At 41.2% G+C, this 22240-nt stretch overlaps 3 protein-coding genes and 1 long non-coding RNA gene across 6 annotated transcripts in view; 2 read left to right on the forward strand and 2 right to left on the reverse strand.

The window, feature by feature from the left end:
• Window positions 1-723: 723 nt before the first annotated feature.
• On the reverse strand, window positions 724-2790 carry LOC121568802 (parvalbumin beta 1). Its single transcript, XM_041879236.2, has 5 exons — window positions 2688-2790; window positions 1779-1845; window positions 1466-1598; window positions 1188-1297; window positions 724-1018 (listed from the first exon to the last, which is right to left on the reverse strand). Exons 2-5 carry the CDS (start codon window positions 1837-1839, stop codon window positions 993-995), a joined length of 330 nt encoding a protein of 109 aa, XP_041735170.1. The 5' UTR covers window positions 1840-1845; window positions 2688-2790; the 3' UTR covers window positions 724-992.
• A 167-nt stretch (window positions 2791-2957) lies between these two features.
• On the forward strand, window positions 2958-8015 carry LOC121568805. The gene is made up of 3 exons (XR_006001292.1): window positions 2958-3172; window positions 4601-4700; window positions 7973-8015. It is a non-coding gene; the product is annotated as an uncharacterized LOC121568805 (long non-coding RNA).
• A 5997-nt stretch (window positions 8016-14012) lies between these two features.
• LOC121568803 (parvalbumin beta-like) lies at window positions 14013-18221 on the reverse strand. Of its 3 annotated transcripts, none has more exons than XM_041879238.2 (5): window positions 18094-18221; window positions 17519-17591; window positions 16333-16465; window positions 14728-14837; window positions 14013-14309 (listed from the first exon to the last, which is right to left on the reverse strand). In XM_041879238.2, the coding sequence occupies exons 2-5, from the start codon at window positions 17577-17579 to the stop codon at window positions 14287-14289; spliced, it is 327 nt and encodes a 108-aa protein (XP_041735172.1). In that variant the 5' UTR covers window positions 17580-17591; window positions 18094-18221; the 3' UTR covers window positions 14013-14286. The 3 variants fall into 3 exon arrangements, with proteins under 3 accessions (XP_041735172.1, XP_041735171.1, XP_041735173.1); XM_041879237.2 differs by having other exon boundaries at window positions 17519-17607; XM_041879239.2 differs by lacking the exon at window positions 14013-14309 and adding an exon at window positions 14512-14571 and having other exon boundaries at window positions 17519-17607.
• Window positions 18222-19926: 1705 nt separating this feature from the next.
• The window catches only part of LOC121568806 (serine/threonine-protein kinase LMTK2-like), a 60834-nt gene continuing 58520 nt past the window's right edge, over window positions 19927-22240 (forward strand). Inside the window, exons 1-2 of the mRNA XM_041879242.2 lie at window positions 19927-20042; window positions 20263-20391. Coding sequence (XP_041735176.1) covers window positions 20289-20391 — 103 coding nt within the window. The 5' untranslated portion in view covers window positions 19927-20042; window positions 20263-20288. The remainder of the gene's footprint in view (window positions 20043-20262; window positions 20392-22240) is intronic.

A 22240-nucleotide genomic window follows, 5' to 3' on the forward strand; every position in this document is an offset into this window, starting at 1 on the left:
CTCCAGGTAGGTGTTTGTCCCCCTGTGTGCTGAGGGTGTCAGGTTCTTGTCCAGTTCTGGCATTTAGGTCGCCACAGACTAGTACATGTCCCTGGGTCTGGAAATTATTGATTTCCCCCTCCAGGATGGAGAAACTGTCTTCATTAAAGTATGGGGATTCTAGTGGGGGGATATAGGTAGCACACAGGAGGACATTTTTCTCAGTTGAGATAATTTCCTTTTGAATTTCTAACCAAATGTAAAATGTTCCTGTTTTGATTAATTTAATAGAGTGAGTTAGGTCTGCTCTATACCAAATTAGCATCTCTCTCTCTCTCTCTCTCTCTCTCTCTCTCTCTCTCTCTCTCTCTCTCTCTCTCTCTCTATCTATCTCCTTCACTCCCGCCCTCTCTCTCTCTCTCTCTGTCTGTCTCTCTCTCTCGGTATCTCTCTCTCGCTCTCTCGCTCTCCCTCACACACACACCTCGGTTTGTGTGTGCCTGTGCACCCTCGTGCGTAAAGTGTGCGTTAATTTGTACTTGCACAATGATTGTTCTGTTTTTTTATGATTAAAACATGACAAATAGACTATGTGTCATGAATTATTATGTATAATTTATAGCAAATAAAATGGCAGGCGTTTTCTCAATTACAGTTAATATAAACCGGTTCCTTTTATGGATGTGAAGTTAAACTAATGGCATCTGAACTCAGATAAACACATTTGATTAATTAAATAGGAAATAATACAAAGACCTTTTATTCCAAAATAATATTGATTCTTTTTTATCTATCGTCCTTTCCTGAAAAGTGCATCATAGATTTTACAGTAAGCAAAATTCATATAAGACATGAATACATCCGCGCTACATTCACAATCATAATTTTGGACAGTGTGCCGCACAGGAGGAAACTTCTTGCAAGCAAATGTATAAAAATTATTTATATTCAGATGAAAAGGGGAGGTCTTGGGCAATATTGTTCCTTCAGGTGAGTTCTTGGTCAGTTGCTCTTTATTGCTTAACCAATACAGCGAACTCTGCAAAAGAAAAGAAAAAACATGAACCCTTTCCAGTGTCTTACAACATTAGTTTACTTTCCTAGCTTAGGCCTTAAAATTGATTGACACCAGGTCCTAAACATCGTTATTAATATGCAAGTAACATTGATTAACGCATTGATTAACCCATGTATGCTATGTTTCGTACCATCAATTCCAATCATGCCATCACCATCCGCATCACCAGCCGTGAGGAAAGCCTTTGTCTCGGCGTCGGTAAGTACCCTGGCATTGGGGCAAAAGTTCTGAAGGAACAGCCTGGAGACACAGACACAAATATTGGTTTAGTTTCATTCGAATGTATGCAGGCCAATGCACTAATGCACACTTACATTTAGAATGCATGCGCACCGATACAGTGACAGTCTCCTGCATTGATTTAATCTATTGTCTGTTATTTGTCCTGTAATGGTGCATGGCTCTTACTTCAGCTCCTCCACCTCAATAAAGCCACTTGCATCCTGGTCAATGATCTTGAAAGCCTTCTTGACGTCGTCGGCGGACTTCGCAGCAAAGCCAATCGTATGGAAGAAGGTCTTGAAGTTGAAGGAGTCGGCGGCTGTAACGCAAATATGAAGGATATATGCCTACTGTATAACCTGCAAGTAAACACATAATGCAACTACAGACTAGAGAGGTAATCGTGTGTTCATATAGCTAATTTGACGTTTATCATACCACATAGTTGGGTTAAAAAGGCTTTTTAGGTGGAGGAAAAAGTAAACAAACTAGAGTCTACCTTTGCACGCTTCCAATGCGGTTTTGATGTCAGCCTCCTTGCACAGATGGGCACAGGCCATTTTGAGCTGAATGTTGAAAAAAGGGAGAAATTGTTACTTGAATTCAACTCTGATTTAGCGTGTCAACGTTCAGTATTGAGCACTGCATTGAATCTGCATCATGTTTTGAGAGGTTATTACCAGGTAAGTACTAAGTTATTATTCTATTGTGCAATACCAGGGCACAAACATAATGCTAAAAAAGATGAACAAATCACCAAACACTCCGACTTTCTACCAGCCAAAATGTCAGCACGACTCAACCCATCTTATTACATTTATAATAGATTATCCACTGCATTACGCAGGATGTCAAACAAATATTTAAAATCGACCAGCCACTGTTTACTAGCATTTGGCTGGTGGTCTTTTGATAATAGCGGAGCCCCCTGCGCCATCCATGTTATTATAATGAAATTGGACAGATCAAATCGAATGTGTCAAGCGGCCCTCAAATGTTTCTGTCTCAACCAATGGGTGTAATTTGGGAATTCATATCAAATCCAATTGAAACGTTTTTAGTGGTTCCCAAAAGGAAAGCCCCGATAGGCCATGGTTAAGGCAGCCCACTGCACATGTGGGTATTTGATAAGGATGTTGATGTTGCATTCCAAACGTTCCATCTGAGAAACTGATTTGCAATTGTCGAAATCCATCCCGCTCCGGTGTGCGTCCAAATAAAGCCAAAAAGTACAGAAACAAAATCTCAGTCTTTGGGTGTTTTGAATGACACAACGGCTTGCAGTCCCACGTTTAAGGTAAATTGTAAAGTGCGCATAGGATAAAATGTACAGCAAAAGCCTGGATGTTGTTGCAACCTTTCTGGATCCTGGGTTATTGTACGTCCTTCGCACCGCACGGAAACTCACCTCTGATGTCTTTGGTGAACGGTTGATAGAGAAGACTTCAGGCGACTGCAGCGAGTGATGTTCCCATCGATACTGCTGACCTTATATACTTTCAGTCAACCGAAATTCGAGGCATAACGTAACCGACACCGGTCGGGGGGGGTATAATTGTCCACTGGCAAGAGACCCGATCTATTTTAAGTTTCATAAATGAAGATGCTTAAAAGGTGCGTTTGAAAAAAGTCCATAATATCCCCCAATGCTAAGAATATATTCTGCTGAGTGATAGGGAAGGAGTCGACGGTTGCTAAAAAGATTCCGACCGTTTATATTGAGAGGTTCATGTAGCCTATGGATATCAACGCGGTCATTGACGAGGTTTCTAAGGAGGGTTGTAGTTTTCATGTAATATGCACACATATGCTGGACTTGAGAGGTCTGTTTAAAACGATTTTGTGTTACTCTGAATGTCTTTGTCAGAGTTTCCAGTCATCCATTGCATTAAGGTGAAGTATTGGATGTGCGTAAACCGTGTGTAAATATAATGGTTTTCTAAATGATTTACAGAAGATATGATGCTTTTATGATTCAATATTTTGATATTATAAGATATGAGGCTACACTAAAGTTGTAATATTTTACATGAAAGTAATTTACTTGCAACATGCTTATGGTTGCCTAGATTTTATTATGCAATGTCTCGTGAAAGCAAATGTGATCCTAATCTTCCACATCCGTTGGTGTATACCGGACTAATTGTGCATAGCCAAAAAGTGTCTGCGGCTTCTGTAAGTCTATACAGTTAATGTGATCATGGGGATTAGCCTACAGTAAACTGTACTATACTTCATATCTAGCCTATACTGCACGCTCAAGTCCTTTGTATTTGTATATTTTTGTTGCCCTTTATATCGCTCAGAGTACTTGGGAAATAAACGAAATTATGACCCAAAACAAAAGTCGAAGTACTGATAATTGCTTTCACATGGTTTGGCTATTGGGTAGAAAACAATGCACCATTCCACCATAATGTTTAACTGTTCGTTAAGCAATTTTACAGCAAACGTTGTTTTTTTTTTACTTGTGGTCAAATACATGCTAAAATTTATAGCGAACATAGTATTTTTTTCCTGCAGGTGGCATCACTGTCCTATCTCTGACGGGGGGTATACTATCACAACATATTTTTCTGTTAGGAAAATTAATTGATTGCGGCATGCTTATGTCACAAAAGTGTTGCGTGTTGTATTACGGATATATTGCTTAGTTGGGTAGTTACTATGTTGCACCAATGGGGTCAATGATACACTGATTGGCGGCAGGTAGCTTAGTGGGTAAGAGCATTGTGCCAGTAACCGAAAGGTCGCTGGTTCTAATCCCAGCCGACTAGGTGAAAAATCTGTCGATGTGCTCTTAAGCAAGGCACTTAACCCTAAATGCTCCTGTAAGTCGCTCTTAGCGTCTGCTAAATGTACGTGTTTTGACTGTGGAATTATCTCAGAAAAGATATAATAGGATCATTGTTAGTTAGCTACTGTAAATTATTTACTGTAAGTAACTTTTAAGTATATGTAAAATAAACAGCCTACAAATACATTGCAAGATGTGCCACAAGTTTTCACAAATGATACAGATAAACACAATCTTACATGACTGAAAATACCACAATCTCCTTAAGTATTTATAAAGGAACCCTACACACTCTGCTTACACTGTATTTAACATGTATTTAAAATGTCCTGCTGACTCAACATAATGCCACAAGGCTATTCTTGGCCATTCTGTTGCAGTGTCAGTTTGCTCCAGCACTTTGTCTCGTTGACCAAAGAGGAAGTGCCATCCAGAGAGTGAGAATCCATGAGGGGGCAGCAGGCGGGCAGACCTGCAAGGCTCTATTAGAGTAATGTGAAATATATCCTCTTCAAATCCCTTAGGAAGTATCCCAGTGATGCCCAAGGACTTCCCCCACACTACAAGCATGCCAGGACCTGGCCCAAATCCTACAGGACTCCCATCTGGGCATTATTAAAACAGGTGCACGCACGCACGCTCTCTCTCTCTCTCTCTCTCTCTCTCTCTCTCTCTCTCTCTCTCTCTCTCTCTCTCTCTCTCTCTCTCTCTCTCTCTCTCTCTCTCTCTCTCTCTCTCTCTCTCTCTCTCTCTCTCTCTCTCTCTCTCTCTCTCTCTCTCTCTCTCTCTCTCTCTCTCTCTCTCTCTCTCTCTCTCTCTCTCTCTCTCTCTCTCTCTCCTCATAACCCCTCACACTAGCAATGACCTCATAGATAAACACACAGGATACATTTGAACTCTCCTCAAATGTTCCCCTATAGCCTGAGTCCCAGATCTGTCTTGGTGTGATAGTGACATAGGAGTTCGCAAGACAGCACATGCAGTATACATCTGGAACTCAGGCTTATTTCTCCCCACATTGGTTTCTAAAGCATTGAGAGGCTAAGCTGGAAAGACAACGTTTACACCAAAAAAGTTATTATTACTGGGTTTTCACTATTCCTCGAAAGTGCAGATACGATTGTACAATTTGCACAAGCCATTTTCAGATCATTATAACATATCCAAATAACATTAACAATACACTATAAGGACATTGTGCTCCGTGTTGAGAAATATAGTCTGCAGGCAGTTGATAAATAAGTTAGTGAGTCTTGATAGGAGTTCTGGTTCTGTGAAAAATTGTGGATCTTGGTCAATGGACAATTATGCCTTTATAAGGGCAAGAAACTCTGCGAAAAGTAGTACTGTGCAAAATATGCCGAACCAAGAATATTGACCTTATTGTTCATGTTTGAATAATATGATGTAGTCAACAAATCAAAAAATCAATGTACACGTTCTGCAGTAGTACTGAAATAAAATAAAACCTCTTGCTCTTATACACACAAGGCAGTCAATGTAGCAAATCTCCTCTAGTGTCATTTTTCCTTGTGGTCAGGAAAAACTCTGGGTCCCAGCTATATGTCCAATTTATTTGTTACCAGTACACCGACATATCATCCCTGCAATGTCCCTCAACCATGATGAGCTGGGTTAAGGTTCTCTTAATACCGTCAACTCCAATCTTGCCATCACCATCCTCGTCCCCGGCTACCAGGAAAACCTTGGTCTCTTTGTCTGTGAGTACTCTGGCGCTGGCAGAGAAGTTCTGCAGGAACAGCCTGAGAGAGAGAGGGGATGAAGGGAGAGATGTTGGATTAGTGTAGCTTTTAAAACTTAGACTAATCAGACCATTATTACTGTTCCAGCTGGCTGATAGCCGTTGTTACTTAGTGTAATGCATTGCACAGAGAATTTTCAACAAAACTTTACTTGGCGATACTTCCTCAATTCCAGACTTGGAAGACAACGCATGTCTTCTAAACTTCCATGTCTAGTTGCAGGTGGTTTGTTTGAATTGAGAAAATGCTCCATTATTAAATAAAATAAATGTTTTGCTCCATAAAGTAGTCCAACAAGACGCCATCTTGTCTATTTCAAATCTTCTCTCAGGTGCCGCATGTCGTGAGTGCGACTCAGAAATCAAGCGTTGCGTTGAATGACACTCCCCTGTCTTGATCAATGAGAAGATTTGAAATAGACAAGATGGCGGCGCACACATTGTTGGATTACTTCATGGGAGAATTGTATTTATTTATTTTTATTTAAGAACAGATCCAAATTTCTGGGACGCGTACAGAGCCACCCCCCGCCCCCACTTCGGCCAATCAGATCACGTCTCCCTGTTTCTACTCCCTGCATACAAAAACCTACTGCAGAGGGACCCACCAACAGACAGAATAGTGAGACAAAGGATGGATGGAGCAGACTCAATACTCCAGGACTGTTTTGAAAACAGCTGCAGGACCAGATGGCATCCCCGACCACGTCCTCAGAGCATGCGCTGACCAACTGGCAGGCGTCTTCACAGACATCTTCAACATGTCCCTGTCTCAGGCTGTAGTCACCACATGCTTCAAGTCAACCACCATCATTCCAGTGCCCAAGAAAACTTAAGGTGACATGCCTAAATGACTACCATCCTGTTGCACTCACCCCATCATGATGAAGTGTATCGAGAAGTTGGTCATGGCCCACATAAAGGCCAGCATGCCCGGCACACTGGACCCACTCCAATTTGCCTACTGATCCAATAGATCCACGGAAGATGACATTGCTATCCATACGGCCCTATCACACCTGGACAAAAGGAACACCTACAGTATGTGAGAATGCTGTTCATTGACTACAGTTCAGCATTCAACACCATTGTTCCCTCCAAGCTCATCACCAAGCTCAAGGCCCTGGGTCTGGAAACCACCTTCTGCAACTGGATCCTGTAAGGTCTGGTATGGAAACTGCCCCGCTCTCGACTGCAATGCCATCCAGCGGGTGGTGAAGACGGCCCAGTACATCACAGGTACCGTGCTCCCACCCATACAGGACATCTACTCCAAGCGATACCTGAGGAAGGCCCGCAACATCATCAAGGACCCCTCACACTCCAGCCATAGACTATTAACTCTGTTACTGTCTGGCAGACAGTATCAGAGCATCGAGTCTCGATCCACCAGGCTCAGAGACAGTTTCTATCCACAAGCCATCAGACCTCTGAACTCTTGAACTCTGACTTTATACACCTTACCACACATGCACTCACTCACACACACCTACACATAGACCCAAACACACACACACACACGCACACGCACACACACACACACACACACTCCCACTCACACACACGCTCACACACACATCCACACTACAAACACACTCCACGGCTGCTGCTACTGGACTCCTATTTATTATACTGAACAATGTCTGCTATTATTGCACATTCTATTGCACACTTCCACGGCACATGTTGTAAATATCTGTCTTAATTCATTGAGTGCCTTGTTGTATTATATTCTGATTTATAAACTGGGTGGTTCGAGCCCTGAATTCTGATTGGCTGAAAGCCGTGGTATATCAGAGTGATTACCAGGGGTATGACAAAACAGTCATTTTTACTGCTGTAATTACGTTGGTAGCTAGTTTATAATAGCAATAAGTCACCTCGGGGGTTTGTGGTATATTTCCAATATACCATGGCTAAGGGCTGCATCCAAGCACTCCACATTGCATCGTGCATAAGAACAGCCCTTAGCCGTGGTATATAGGGCCATATACCACACCCCCTTGGGCCTTATTGCTTAATTAAATTATTACTAAATTACTATTCTGTTTTTACAGCATAGAGTTTTGTAAATATTTCTATGACTGTTTCTTTAGCCATTTACTTTCTTCTATGTTTGCTGCACTGTCGATAGGTGAACCTGCAAGTAAGCACCCAAACGAGGGCATTGCGTTCATCCACCTCTGGCCTGCTGGCCCCCCTACCTCTGCGGAAGCACAGTTCCCGCTCAGCCCAGTCAAAACTTTTCGCTGCTCTGGCACCCCAATGGTGGAACAAGCTCCCTCACGACGCCAGGACAGCGGAGTCACTCAACACCTTCCGGAGACACTTGAAACCCCACCTATTTAAGGAATACATGGGATAGGATAAAGTAATGATTCTACCCCACCCCAAAGAAAGAAAAAAAAAAAAGAACAAAAACATATTGTAAAGTGGTTATCCCACTGGCTATGTGAATGCACCAATTTGTAAGTCGGATAAGAGCGTCTGCTAAATGACGTAAATGTAAATGTAAGCTTGTAGCAGTTAACCAGGGCATAAGTGATATGTGACTCTGTTTCTTATAGGGGTTCTCTCAGAATGTCAGTAGCCTAACTTTGACTGAGTTTCCAATATGAGCTAATTATTCACAATAATCTTGGCCACAGATTAATTGGATTGTCCTTCCTTCTGTATCTTATTGACTACTATTTCCATATCTGCCTATGCTGGTGATATATTGAAGATATGCACATGTACATATTTTCTGGCTCTATTATGCACTGTAGAATGTAGTATACTATACAACGAGTACTTTGTGAAACACACAAGTGAAACACAATCTGACGTAGTAGGTTTGCAGTGGAGAAAAATTGGACCTGCTGATTTCCGTTGACAAACTGGTGTAGTCTTCTTCACTGAGTAAGCAGCCAGAGCTGCGGTCACATCTGCCGCAGCGAGAAGTGCACCGACGGCCACTGTTTCTTTCTGAAAAAAGGAATAGATAGAATATCAAATACAGTGATTTGCAAATTTATGGAGAGATCTTGTATTCGCTGTCAAATTATAATGTTCTTACATTTAAGTGTTAGTACTGTTAACATTATAGGGATCACATTTAGACCATGTTATGTTATTTTCAAGAGTGAATAACCCACGAGGTTACAATAAGGTTAAAATTAAGATGAATAGAAAGACAAGATACTGAATTTTAACGTTTTAAATTAGTTTTTATTATATTTTATTTGCCACTGGGGAGAAGAAACAGATGCCAACTCTGTAAATCGATCCGAACGTGTGCGTTATGCGCACAACTCCAACTTGGCGCAAACCATGCAGTGCTAGTTACCCTCGCTTCACAGTCAATTCGGCCACAGATTTGGTTTGACTAAACACCAATTTCTCAATTTTTTCAGCGTGTAGAAGCACTTATAATGTAAACGTATTATTTTTTTCCATCATCACTTTGCCAAATTAGTGACGTGGGGAAATAATGTGTTTAAGGATACATTACATTGTAGCCCTTTACACTCATACCTATATTGGTTGAACATTTGAAATTTGGAAAGCAGTGGCTGTACAACATGCTATACATGACGTCAAAGCTCTGGCTCTGCGCTTCACAGCACTGTATGCTATTTTTATTTTTTTACTGAGAGCTGTTCTGAACTTGAGCACATAATGCGACAAGAAGTTGCCGCCTGGCCCCATCCCTCCTGCTAATTGGGCAACTTTTGCAAAGGTTTTGTTGTCTGAGTGAGGAAGATGCTGTAATTAAGAAGACTCTATGTCTTTTTGAAAGATGAGACGTTGAGTATTATAATAAATACCGCTTTGATGTCATACAAGCAAGCCAAACACCCATGAGTCCAAATGTGCACTACATTTCCATATCATAAAACCCATGTCATATACAGTGTCAACGTTTATGATTACTATGTTTGATGATGAGATGCCGTCTTACTCTGGGTTGTTCTGAACAGAATCAGCGTGAACTGAATTGCCTTGTGAAAGCCTAACTCTGAAAGACCGTATTTTATAACTTAGTCATGTCGGTAACAGAACAGGCTTTTAAATGATGCCCACCTGACCCAGATTGCGATGTATAATGGACCATTTTTGGATTGCATAAACAACAACAGTAATTGTGTGATGGCAGTGATGCAGGGTTGTGTTCCTAACAAAATAACTATAAGTGTACTTGCTCTAGGAGAGCTCAAACAAGCACCTTATAGTTGAAGACTCTTCTTTGAGTCATAAAAGTGAATTGAAATGACTTAGGAACTGTGCACACTTTGGAGAGGTGTGTGGCCGCTAAGAGACACTAGTTAGTCCTCTCACTCAAACCCTTGTCATTTATTTGTCTTATTTTGCACCTACCCCGCATTTTCCAGGAATATTCGTGTCATGTTACTGAATATATCCAGAGTATTTTCAGATTTCGTTATCAACAAATGCGGCGAGATGTACATTAAATGTAAAATGCACATAAAATCAACGATGTAATGTTTGGATTCAGTCTTGTGTCAGGTGAACCGTTGTGTCCTCACCTTTGGTCTAATCATTGTCCCATAATTTCCAAACTGTTCCCTTTCAATTGCTACCATTGTTATGCATATGTTTTTCATATTTCTTCTGTAAGAAACATTTCAATTTAGCCCAGAAACATTTCAATTTAGCCCTATCCATATCAGCCAATTTCCACGAGTGTAAAGAGTTAAATACACTATTTAAAACAATTATAGGCCTACTGTTTATGTGGTAAATATAGGCTACTGTTTTCATTTTCTGTTTGTAATACGAGTGTATGATAGGATTCAGTAAATGTATATTAATTGCATCTGTAACAGAATCACCCTGTCTTTCACGCTTATCAGAGGCAGCTAGACAATAACCCCCATCTCAGGAAACCCAACTTAAAAAAATAAAAAATAAAAATAAACTCTCCATGCAAGCTGCACGTGTACTTTTCTTTTATCTTCTAATTATCATCATCGTATTGTTTATCAAATAAATACAATGAAATAAAGAGGAGAACAAATCAGTGACTGTATTCTAATTTCTCTTTTCTAATTGTTATCCACATTCACAACTGCTGTCCATCAAAAAAATGATAATTCATGATCAAGTTTGCCTCAGCTGAAAATTGTCCCTAAAATGTTTTACATCCATTTTCACTGAGAGGTCCGGTGCTCCATGTAAGATTTTGGTTCCATATTCACTATTCTGATGTATTCCAATTCAATGCCTCCATCTGAGATCCCTTTGCACACTGAAGTTCCTCTGGAGGCGAGTGAAAAGCTGTGTATAACTCGAATTGGCTGACCCTAACCCCTTTCCTTCTGTTTTATATACCCGTGACCCGGTGACCCACACCATTTATAGGAGTTTGAGTCCCAGTTACTATATCAGCATCGGTTTTGCAAAAAAATTGCAGAAGTAATCGTGTGCTATTTTTAAGGTAACAAATGAGGATGCTCAGGGGCCCTGAGTGTGAGGGCCCAAAGACGTGGCAAGGTCATAAGCGCATTGAAACCAAAGTAGGCTAGGGAGTGACTTCATTTACCAACTATTCAAGCATCTGGGCAGATAAAAGAAAATCAGTTGTTTGGGGATATCAAATCTCAGTCTCAGGCCAACCCTATTGATACAATGTACAAATATTTTAAGCACATAGGTCACTGACCTCATAAAGTTACAAAATATTAGGTTTCTGTTTCCAGGGTAGAATGTCAATATCATTATAGCCTATATATGTAAGATATGTTGCTAAGGGTAGACCCAAAGCTATAAATGGTGGAAAGGAATACTTCAGCTCTTCATGACTTCATGCTTTTTCGTGATTGATCTGATTTATTAATTAATTGACACAAACACTACTAGGCATATTACGCACTAAATCTTTGATATACTGTAATAGCATTCTGACCCTTCTGCGACTCCCCTGCATAGAGGACCCCTAACAATCCAATGCGGGTTAACTGTTCACAGGTTCAGTCAAATTCAGTAAAATTAAGCCTCTTATCACCCGATCCTTCTTCTTTATAGACAATGAGTTTAAATAACGGCGGCAACCTTTACGTTCGTGTGTGAACTAGGCCTGGCTACATAGGTTGAATGCTATGCTCCTACACCAGCTATATAGCCCACTCCAATATGGGGGCTTGCGCTGCACTGCTTTGTGCAATGTTCGCACAACAGGAGCAGTTTATTAGCTCTCAAACAACTTCACCATGACATTGTGTTTACACCTGGATGGAATGGTAGAAAGAACGCCTTCCTTTCTCAATGCGACACTGCACTAATGGGAATAGCATGTCACCTGTGTGGTGTTGGATATAGAGTGTCGGCCAGTCAGTCAGTTGGGAGATGGAGACGGATAGAGAGGGTATGAATGGAATTCGACGTCAGTGTCCTCTGTCACCTTTTACCGCCTGGGAAAGAAAATCCTTCGATCAATACAACTATTTACGAAACTGGGATGCCATGCAGAGCCATCCCACAGGACACAGACATCAGTTAAACGTCTAGTTTCGATTTATATTTGGTTGAGTTGTCAACTAACGTGTATTGAACGTGAAATCAACAGCAAATGTCACCATGTCATTGGATTTAGGTTAACAGTTGAATGAAAATAAAGACGAAATTCCGTTACCTTGATGACTTTTATCAAATCCAATCAGTTTTCCAACTGATTCAATATCATCACATTGCATTTTATTTTGTTGAAATTATGTGGACACAACGTTGATTCAACCAGTTTTTGCCTAGTGGGATGTGGCTGCAGGGTCAGGGATAGGCCTATAGCGACGCAGAGGCTTACGCTTTTAACCTACGCATAAATTTCAGGCAAGTTTAGCCTATAGGTCAGGGATCATCAATTATATAGATTCTTCCACCTGGCCGATTTTTTCTTGAATGGATGGTCAGGGGTCCGGAGCATAATTACAAATAATTTGTAGACTGCAAATTGACCGCAATAAGCACAAACAGATATAATATTTGACTAAAACATAATAATTGAAAACCTTGCTTACATTTGTATACAATCACATTTATCTCTCGATTATGTGTGGGAATACTTTGGAACAAATTTCGGCCCGCGGGAAGCCAGTTGGGGAACACTGCTATAGGTTATAGCCTACCCAAATTACTTTATGTAGGCTATAAGTGTAGCCTATAGGCTATAGCCTACCCAAACATTACGCATAATTGTATGCATATATCAAAATGAATGCTCTCGGCTTTTTCGTTTAAAATAAATAATGAAATGTTATATTTTATTCACATGATTCTTCATGGGCAAAGGCAATCCCACCACATGTTAACCCATCTATCAAAATAGTCATTTTTAGGTCTGAAAATTATTAATTTGAATTCACTCCAGAAGAAGGCGGTGTTAGCCCTGATATGGACATGCACATTTTTCAGAAATATTTTATTTTGCCCACATCTAACCATATTTAACCTGTCTGGCCTCATTGCAGACTGACGTATCGCTGTCAGTACAGTATAAGTAAATTAAGATTGATTTAATTGATGCTTACAATAGGCTATTCATCTCACTGTCTTGATGAATGATCGCTCTCGTCGTCAGCTACTCAAGAGGTTACCATCACTCTGTGATGTACTGCAGTTGGCATCCTCCGGGCTCCGGGTCTTGTCCATGGTTGCGTGCTGAACTGTAGGCACGCAGCCTCTCGCTTGCCTGTTACCGCATCGGAAATGCAGCCTGTACAAGCCGTGGGCACTTTGCTTATATCATCACATTTAGAGCTGCGTTGTCTCTTGTAGGCCCATGCAGAGCACACAATTAAAATGCACTGGGGAAATCAGGCTAATAGCTTACGCTTTGAACAAACCGACTGTGTCATTGCGTTTTGATACACCAGAAGTAAGTTAATTTCCAATGGAACGCTGCGTTTGTCTTGCAGCATTGCGTGCAAGAGGTAGTTGCAGTGCGTTCTGTGTGGTGCATACATTGATTTTATCGAACGTATGCGTCAAACTGTACGCGTTAACAGCAATGGTAGCAGAAGGTGAATGTTGCACTTTTGTTGCACACATATCTAGATGATGCTGCATACTATTTTGCGCAATGAGACAGTTAGTGTGTTCAAAGCGTTAGACCCAAATACGCACTGAAACACCAACATAACCTGCGGGACTGTAGTAAGACACACGGACATCATATCTACGTTTTAAATCCTTTATTAAACCATACCAGTTACCCAATGGATAGACAGACACTCACATCTAATATCCCCGTTTATCTGGATGTCCGGCTACCAACTTATGTGCCAAGATGCACCATCAACCGGGGAGAGTGGCAGCAGGCATTTAAATAGAGTCGCTGAGGTGGGCATTTCCTTCCAGACATGTTGAAGCTGGGCGTTTTGGGTTCCAGACGTTGTAAAAAGTACCAAGAGAAAGCAAAAAAAGAGACAGCCCTTATGAGGAGTAAAAGCTTCATTTCAGCAAAGCGCAGAACTCTGCAAGAGAAGAGAGAAACAGAGAGATGAGAAAGAGATATAGTGATCACCTGATGTGTGACCTCACAGCCAAGTCACAGTGAATATTGCATAAGTTGAAAAAGCTTGCATTTATTTACTGTTTCTTCCACTTTGCCTTTGCAGTATTCCTTCCTTCCTTCCTTCCTTCCTTCCTTCCTTCCTTCCTTCCTTCCTTCCTTCCTTCCTTCCTTCCTTCCTTCCTTCCTTATTTACTTCCTTCAGATTCAATATCCCCTATCATCTGGAATAATATAAAATATAATGATATGAAACTGATGAAGATGAAACTATTATCAAGATGATATTTAGGCCTAAATTATGTCAGCATTGGACAGTCCCTCTCTTGCTCTCCTGTCAGGTGTGTGTAGTGCTGATGTGAGTGTACTGTAACCTGTACCTTCCATCCCTATCTTGCCATCTCCGTCTCCGTCTCCTGCCGCCAGGAGAGTTCTGGTCTCAGCATCAGTCAGCTCCCTGGCCCCCGAGGAGAAATTCTGCAGGAATAGTCTGGGGATAGACAAACAAAGAGAGGAGAGATGAGTGAAGAACTACATGTACATGTCATGTGTCAATGCTGCTTTATTGTATTGATATGTAATGTATAGTTTGTTTCAGCTTGAATACATCAGGCTCTTTCTATGTGCATGACAAACACACACACACACATACACAAATACACTGAACAAAAATATAAACGCAACATGCAACAATTTCAGTTCTTATAAGGAAATCAGTCAACTGAAATGAATTCATTAAGCCTTAATCTATGGATTTCACATGACTGGGAATACAGATATGCATCTGTTGGTCACAGATACCTTAAAAATAAAGGTAGGGGTGAGGATCAGAAAACCCCTCCCGAGTGGCGCAGTGGTCTAAGGCACTGCATCTCAGTGCTTGAGGCATCACTACAGACCCCCTGGTTTGATTCCAGGCTGTATCACAACCGGCCGTGATTGGGAGTCCCATAGGGCGGCGCACAATTGGCCCAGCATCGTCCGGGTTTGGCCGGTGTAGGCCGTCATTGTAAATAAGAATTTGTTCTTAACTAACTTGCCTAGTTAAGTAAAGGTTAAATATAAAATAAAATCTGGTATGACCACCATTTGCCTCATGCAGCATGACACATCTCCTTCGCATAGAGGTGATCAGGCTGTTGATTGTGGCCTGTGGAATGTTGTCCCACTCCTCTTCAATGGCTGTGCGAAGTTGCTGGATATTGGGAAGAACTGGAACACGCTGTCGTACACGTCGATCCAGAGCATCCCAAACATGCTCAATGGGTGACATATCTGGTGAGTATGTAGGCTATTGAAGAACTGGGACATTTTCAGCTTCCAGGAATTGTGTACAGATCCTTGCGACATGGGGCCATGCATTATCATGCTGAAACATGAGGTGATGGCGGCGGATGAATGGCATGACAATGGGCCTCATGATCTCGTCACGGTATCTCTGTGCATTCAAATTGCCATCGATAAAATGCAATTGTGTTCGTTGCCCATAGCTTATGCCTGCCCATACCATAACCCCACCGCCACCATGGGGCATTACATTCTCTGGCAACAGCTCTGGTGGACATTCCTGCAGTCAGCATGCCAATTGCACGCTCCCTCAAAACTTGAGACATCTGTGGTATTGTGTTGTGTGACAAAACTGCACATTTTAGAGTGGCCTTTTATTGTCCCCAGCACGAGGTGCACCTGTCTAATGATACTGCTGTTTAATCAGCTTCTTGATATGCCACACCTGTCAGGTGGATGGATTATCTTGGCAAAGAAGAAATGCTCACTAACAGGGATGTAAACATATTTGTGCACAAAATTTGAGCTAAATAAGCTTTTTGTGCATATGGAACATTTCTGGGACCACTAGTGTACATACTATGGGGCAACCCCTTCACGTGCACCTCCCTCCCTCCCTCCCTCCCTCCCTCCCTCCCTCCCTCCCTCCCTCCCTCCCTCCCTCCACACACAGCCACCCCCCCCAACTCATATCATACTTCAGCTCCTCCTCCTCTATGTATCCACTCTGGTCTTGGTCCAGGACTCTGAACACCCGTTGGCCCTCTGCCTCTGGCTTGCCGGTCAGTCCCACTTGTGCAAAGAACAACTTGAAGTTGAATGTGCCTGGAGCTAATGGAGAGATGGGGGAAGCGATCAAGAGAAATGCGGAGAGATGTCGAGAGGAAGTGAGAGAGTGTGAGGCAAGAGAGATCCGACAGCATGACAAGGAGAGAGAATGGAGAGGGGGATGAATAGAGAGATTACTTTCATTTGACTACTGCTGACATTCACAATTACAAACACAGACCCTCTAGCATTTTAATGCCACTGAGCCCTGACAATAATACGCTAGTTAAGGACATTATACAATCTAAACACACAGATTCACAGAACACCTCAGGGAACCCATTGTAATGTGAGTGTGTGACCATATGCAACAGATCAAATGTTTAAATCAATACATTTTTATTCACAGTTTATGCAATTACAGAGAGTCACTTAGGTCATTAGGAAAACCAAATGACTTATAAAGAACAGAGAAAGAGAATGATGAATCAAGTCTGTTTTGAATAATATATTATATACCACAAACAGTTATGCTGATGATATACTGAAAGTATGTTATGCTGAAAGTAATCCTTCTACCCCCCTTACCCCACCCCAAAGAGAAAAAAAATATAATAATAAATAAATAAATAACATATTGTAAAGTGGTTGTCCCACTGGCTATCATAAGGTGAATGCACCAATTTGTAAGTCGCACTGGATAAGAGCCTCTGCTAAATGACGTAAATGGAAATGTAATACTGAAAAGTGAGTATACAAGCATTTACATGTGGGTGTATTCTGGATGGTGTGCTTTTGTCTGCCCTCTGAAGCAGATGTAATGTGTAGCTAAATAATTAAATGCTGGTGGGCTGCGAATGAAGCCTGCATGACTGGCGTGTTTTAGTCTTCTCTTCAATGCTCAGCATTAACACTCTGGTATCTGGGTGGTAACTGCTCTGCTTCTCCCCAGCCCCCTGGCTGCCTGGTTACCAGGATCCACCCTCCAACCTTCCCCCAATATAGGACCACCCTTGGGAGTGTAGGCTATTGGGCGTGTGTGTGTATGTGTGCGCAATTGTGTGTGTTCACATGTGTTTGTGTTTGTGTGTGTGTGTGTGTGTTTGTTTGACTCACCTTGACAAGCCTTGACGGCAGCCCTGATGTCCTCCTCTCGCAGCAACCCTGTAAACGCCATGGTTCTCTGTGCCTGAGGGACACGTGCTCTCAAGAGGGAAACACATCACAATAAATGAAAGTGGCACAATGTGTTTTGCTGGCACAAACAGTCAGGGTGTGTTTTTTAAAAGCATCAGACAAATTCCTCATCAGCCTATCCACCTTTAGCTTCAAGGTACTATCTAGCTACTGTTTCTATGGCATTTATTCAATGACAATTGCTTGACTTTTCTATGAATAAAACAATAAATACATTTAGCTAAACATTTACAAATTTGTCCAAAGTCTTGACAATGCAACTTTAAGGACAATTTTTTTTGTCTCCAAGCAAAACCTTGAGAGGTCTGCTTCTTCACATAACCAATTTTTTGTTGCATTATACCAAACTACATTTGATCACCTTAATACTTTGTCAAAAACCCTGAGATGCACAAAAACACAAATGAATACACAGAAAGATACATACATCTCTACAGAACTGCATAAAAAACTATCAATGCATGGTATATCTCTAAAGCCTGGCTGGAACTAACCGTTATCTGGGTGAGGTGGTGTCCGCTCTGTGAGCCAGTGATGTGCAGCTCTCTGCCTCTCTTGATTTTTGCCTATTATCCAACACCACTCTCCTCCTGCAGCTTTGTGATCCAGAGAGCAAACATGATGTCTCTCTGTCCTCAAACCCTGGGAGATACAACGGAACTCCTCCTCCCCCCTCATTAGTTAATCAGAGCAGAACATTTCTCACAACTATTGTCACCTAACTTGCAGGGGGTAGAGCTTACAACCCAGCCAGTTAATTGGCTTGATAGGAATAAACAATGCAAAACTATCCCATATTCCATTATTGCATAATGGGGGTTTTCCATGTAAAAATATTTAGGGTTGACAATGATGCACAATGATGAGCAAAGATGGCAGGATATATTCGGCTCTTTGGGGAGATAAAAGTCCCAGTCAGAATTTCACATTTTCTACAGATGTGAATGGACAGAACCTGGGTGACTGCAGAGTACAGTCCTCTGCAGAGTCAACATCTACTCCATGTTATGCATTTTGTGTGGATTATAAATAACCACAAATGGTACATCTGAGAGAGCGTAAAGTAACAGACATGACATGGAATGAAAACACAGCAATAATATTAGGTTCTTCAAATACGTACTTAATGTGTACAGTCCATAAACCAACCTGTACACTGAATACTGTCAACACAGCATGTGTCATTAATAACTGATTTTAAAACTCACACCACACCCTCTTACTATAGGCTATATAAGCAGAGTTTCTAAGGTACAGTCAAAAGTAATCAATGTTATCCCTTTGCTTGGGTAAGAAGGATGTGTCCAACTCCTTACCTGGCTCCCCCTGCCATATTTGACATAGATGCAAAACAAATTGATATGAAAACATAATGGAGGCCTATAGGTCTACTTAGCTATATCGTGGCCTATGTGCCATCTTATCTCATGTCAATTGGTTTCAGTTAAAATTGTTGGTATTGGGACTATTTACATTGACCCCCTTTATGATTTATTTATTTATCGTATTTTTTTTGTTACACTGGCTCTATGCACACTCACTTCACTCTACCCACGCACTCACACATACTACACTGACACTCCAACACACATACACACACATACTAAATAAGCTCACACACACAAAAAACACACACGCATGATGATGACATACACTCACACATAGGACACACTTTCACACTCTTCACATACACTGCTGCTACGCTGTTTATTATATATCCTGATTGCCTTGTCACTTTTATCACTACATACTGTATTACCTCAATTACCTCAACTACCTCATACCCCTGCACATTGACTCGGTACTGGTACTCCTTGTATATAGCCTTATTGTTATTTTATTGTGTTACTATTTCCTTTTTTATTTAGCAAATATTTTTCTTACTTTTTAAATCTGCATTGTTAGGTACAGGCTCGTAAGTAAGCATTTCACTGTAAAGTCCACACCTGTTGTATTCGGCGCATGTGACCAATAACATTTGATTTGATAGGCATACCTTTCCAAGACCTTTGCACCCCCCAAGAAAGAACAATTCTAGGGGGAAACACGTATAGCCTACAAGTCCATTAAATCAGACAGGTTGAGTAGTTCATCTTTCACAAAGCACTGGAACATTGCTTGCTTACCTCACATGTCAAATTACTGGTCTAAAAACACATCTAGCTTTACGTTTGACACAAAGCAACGGATGTGGATGGGGAATACGAAGAAGGATAGTGATTGGTCGTATCTGTACGTTAATACAGATTAATGGGTTGTGATTCACTATTGTATATGTAAATCTATCGTGTCAATATACACGCCTCCATGCTATGACGTTGTAGGAACATGGCGCCTCGGAGAATAGCCTGACAGTTTGGACTATTGATAAAATATTACGTTTGAATAAATGTAGAGCATTGCCGGTGAAGCGTATTTATCTAAACGTGATTGTTCAAGAAAGGTAATATACCTTTTCTATTTTTCATTGATAATGAAACGGCATTGTTTGAGGCATTGATAGCTCACGTTAGCTTGTCGTTGCTATTGATGCTAGCTAGACCTGCGAGCATTTTTATTTAGCCTGTAGATATAGCTATATATTTAACTTATTATCAATGAATTAAAAATTGTATTTGGTTTATTAGTATTTAGTTGTAATTTTGGACGACGATTCTCATTAGCTAGTTAGCTAGCTAAGCTAAAAAGGATGGGGAACCGTCATGGATTTGTGTTGTTGCTGGCGACTGGAATTCTTCTGTCGGCATTATTTCTGGTCAAAGGTGCTCCGCTTCCGTATTCTGACACAGCAGGTAAGATTACTCTAAATTGTTTACCATGTCATTGAATGAACTGTTACCACCAGTTATTTCCAATTAGTTTCAGGCCAATGCCATTATGCTAGCAAGTTAGTTAGCAAGAGGAATAGCGTAACAACAAGCTAGCTGACTAGTAAGCCATTTCAGCTAGTTGACTAGCCCGGCTATATCAGGCTACAACAGGCTCAACAAGCCAGGGCCAGTAAGAAAGGCAGCTATTTAGATAACTAGCTAGTTAGCTTGCCAATGCTAACTAACATACAACATAGCCAAACAACAACAGCTGAGGGAAGAGCGACACGAAGGGGGTATTTTGTTACTTGTTATAGATTGGAGACGCATTGAGTTAACGTTAGCATGCCAATGCAATGTAGATGGGCTATTTTATCTGACTTGCTAGATTTGAAGAGTAGTACACTCAGCACTGACCATACACCTGGCCAGTCCATTTACAACAACAGTTAGTTTTATCCAGTGCAGTTGTGCTTAGTAGTAGTATCAGTTCTTAACGCTATTTGCCTTCAACAGTTCACTCCTTGCTTTGATAATATGACAACAGTAACACTTGTTCTGATGAAGTGATTCACGTAATGTCAATGTGTGTTGACAACCATAACATCTGAAGTTTTCCTGGAACACCATTTAAAGTTATGTCTGATGAACCAAACTAGCCTAATCAAAGAAATGCAGTGCATTCGGAAAGTATTCAGACCCCTTGACTTTTTCCATATTTTGTTACATTACAGCCTTATTCTAAAATGGATTTAAAAAATGTTTTCCCCCATCAATCTACACACAATACCCCATAATGACGAAGCGAAAACAACAGGTGTTTAGAAATTGTTGCACATTTATTAAAAATAAAAAACAGATACCTTATTTACATAAGTATTCAGAGCCTTTGCTATGAGACTCGAAATTGAACTCAGATGCATCCTGTTTCCATTGATCATCGTTGAGATGTTTCTACAACTGGATTGGAGTCCACCTGTGGTAAATTCAATTGATTGGACATGATTTGGAAAGGCACACACCTGTCTATATAAAGGTCCCACAGTTGACAGTGCATGTCAGAGCAAAAACCAAGCCATGAGGTCGAAGGAATTGTCCATAGAGCTCAGAGACAGGATTGTGTCGAGGCACAGATCTGGGGAAGGGTACCAAAAAATGTCTGCAGCATTGATGGTCCCCAAGAACACAGTGGCCTCCATCATTCTTAAATGGAAGAAGTTTGGAACCACCAATACTTTTCCTAGAGCTGCTCCAGAGCGCTCAGGACCTCAGACTGGGGCGAAGGTTCACCTTCCAACAGGACAATGACCCTAAGCACACAGCCAAGACAATGCAGGAGTGGCTTCGGGACAAGTCTCTGAATGTCCTTGAGTGGCCCAGCCAGAGCCCGGACTTGAACCCGATCAAACATCTCTGGAGAGACCTGAAAAAAGCTGTGCAGCGATGCTCCCCATCCAACCTGACAGAGCTTGAGAACATCTGCAGCGAAGAATGGGAGAAACTCCCCAAATACAGGTGTGCCAAGCTTGTAGCGTCATACCCAAGAAGATAATAGTATAAAAGTAATCCTTCTTCCCCCACCCCCCCATAAAAAAGAAAGAAAGTTGTTGTCCCACTGGCTATCATAAGTTGAATGCACCAAGTCGGATAAGAGCGTCTGCTAAATGACGTAAATGTAAAAAGACTCAATGCCAAAGGTGTTTCAACAAAGTACTGAGTATGTAAATGTAATATTTCAGTTTTTTTATTTTTAATACGTTTGCAAACATTTCTAAAAACCAGTTTTTGCTTTGTCATTATGGGGTATTGTGTAGATTGTTTAGGGAAAAAT

This window comes from Coregonus clupeaformis, chromosome 7 (genome assembly GCF_020615455.1).
Source record: "Coregonus clupeaformis isolate EN_2021a chromosome 7, ASM2061545v1, whole genome shotgun sequence".
Taxonomy (NCBI): Eukaryota; Metazoa; Chordata; class Actinopteri; order Salmoniformes; family Salmonidae; genus Coregonus; species Coregonus clupeaformis.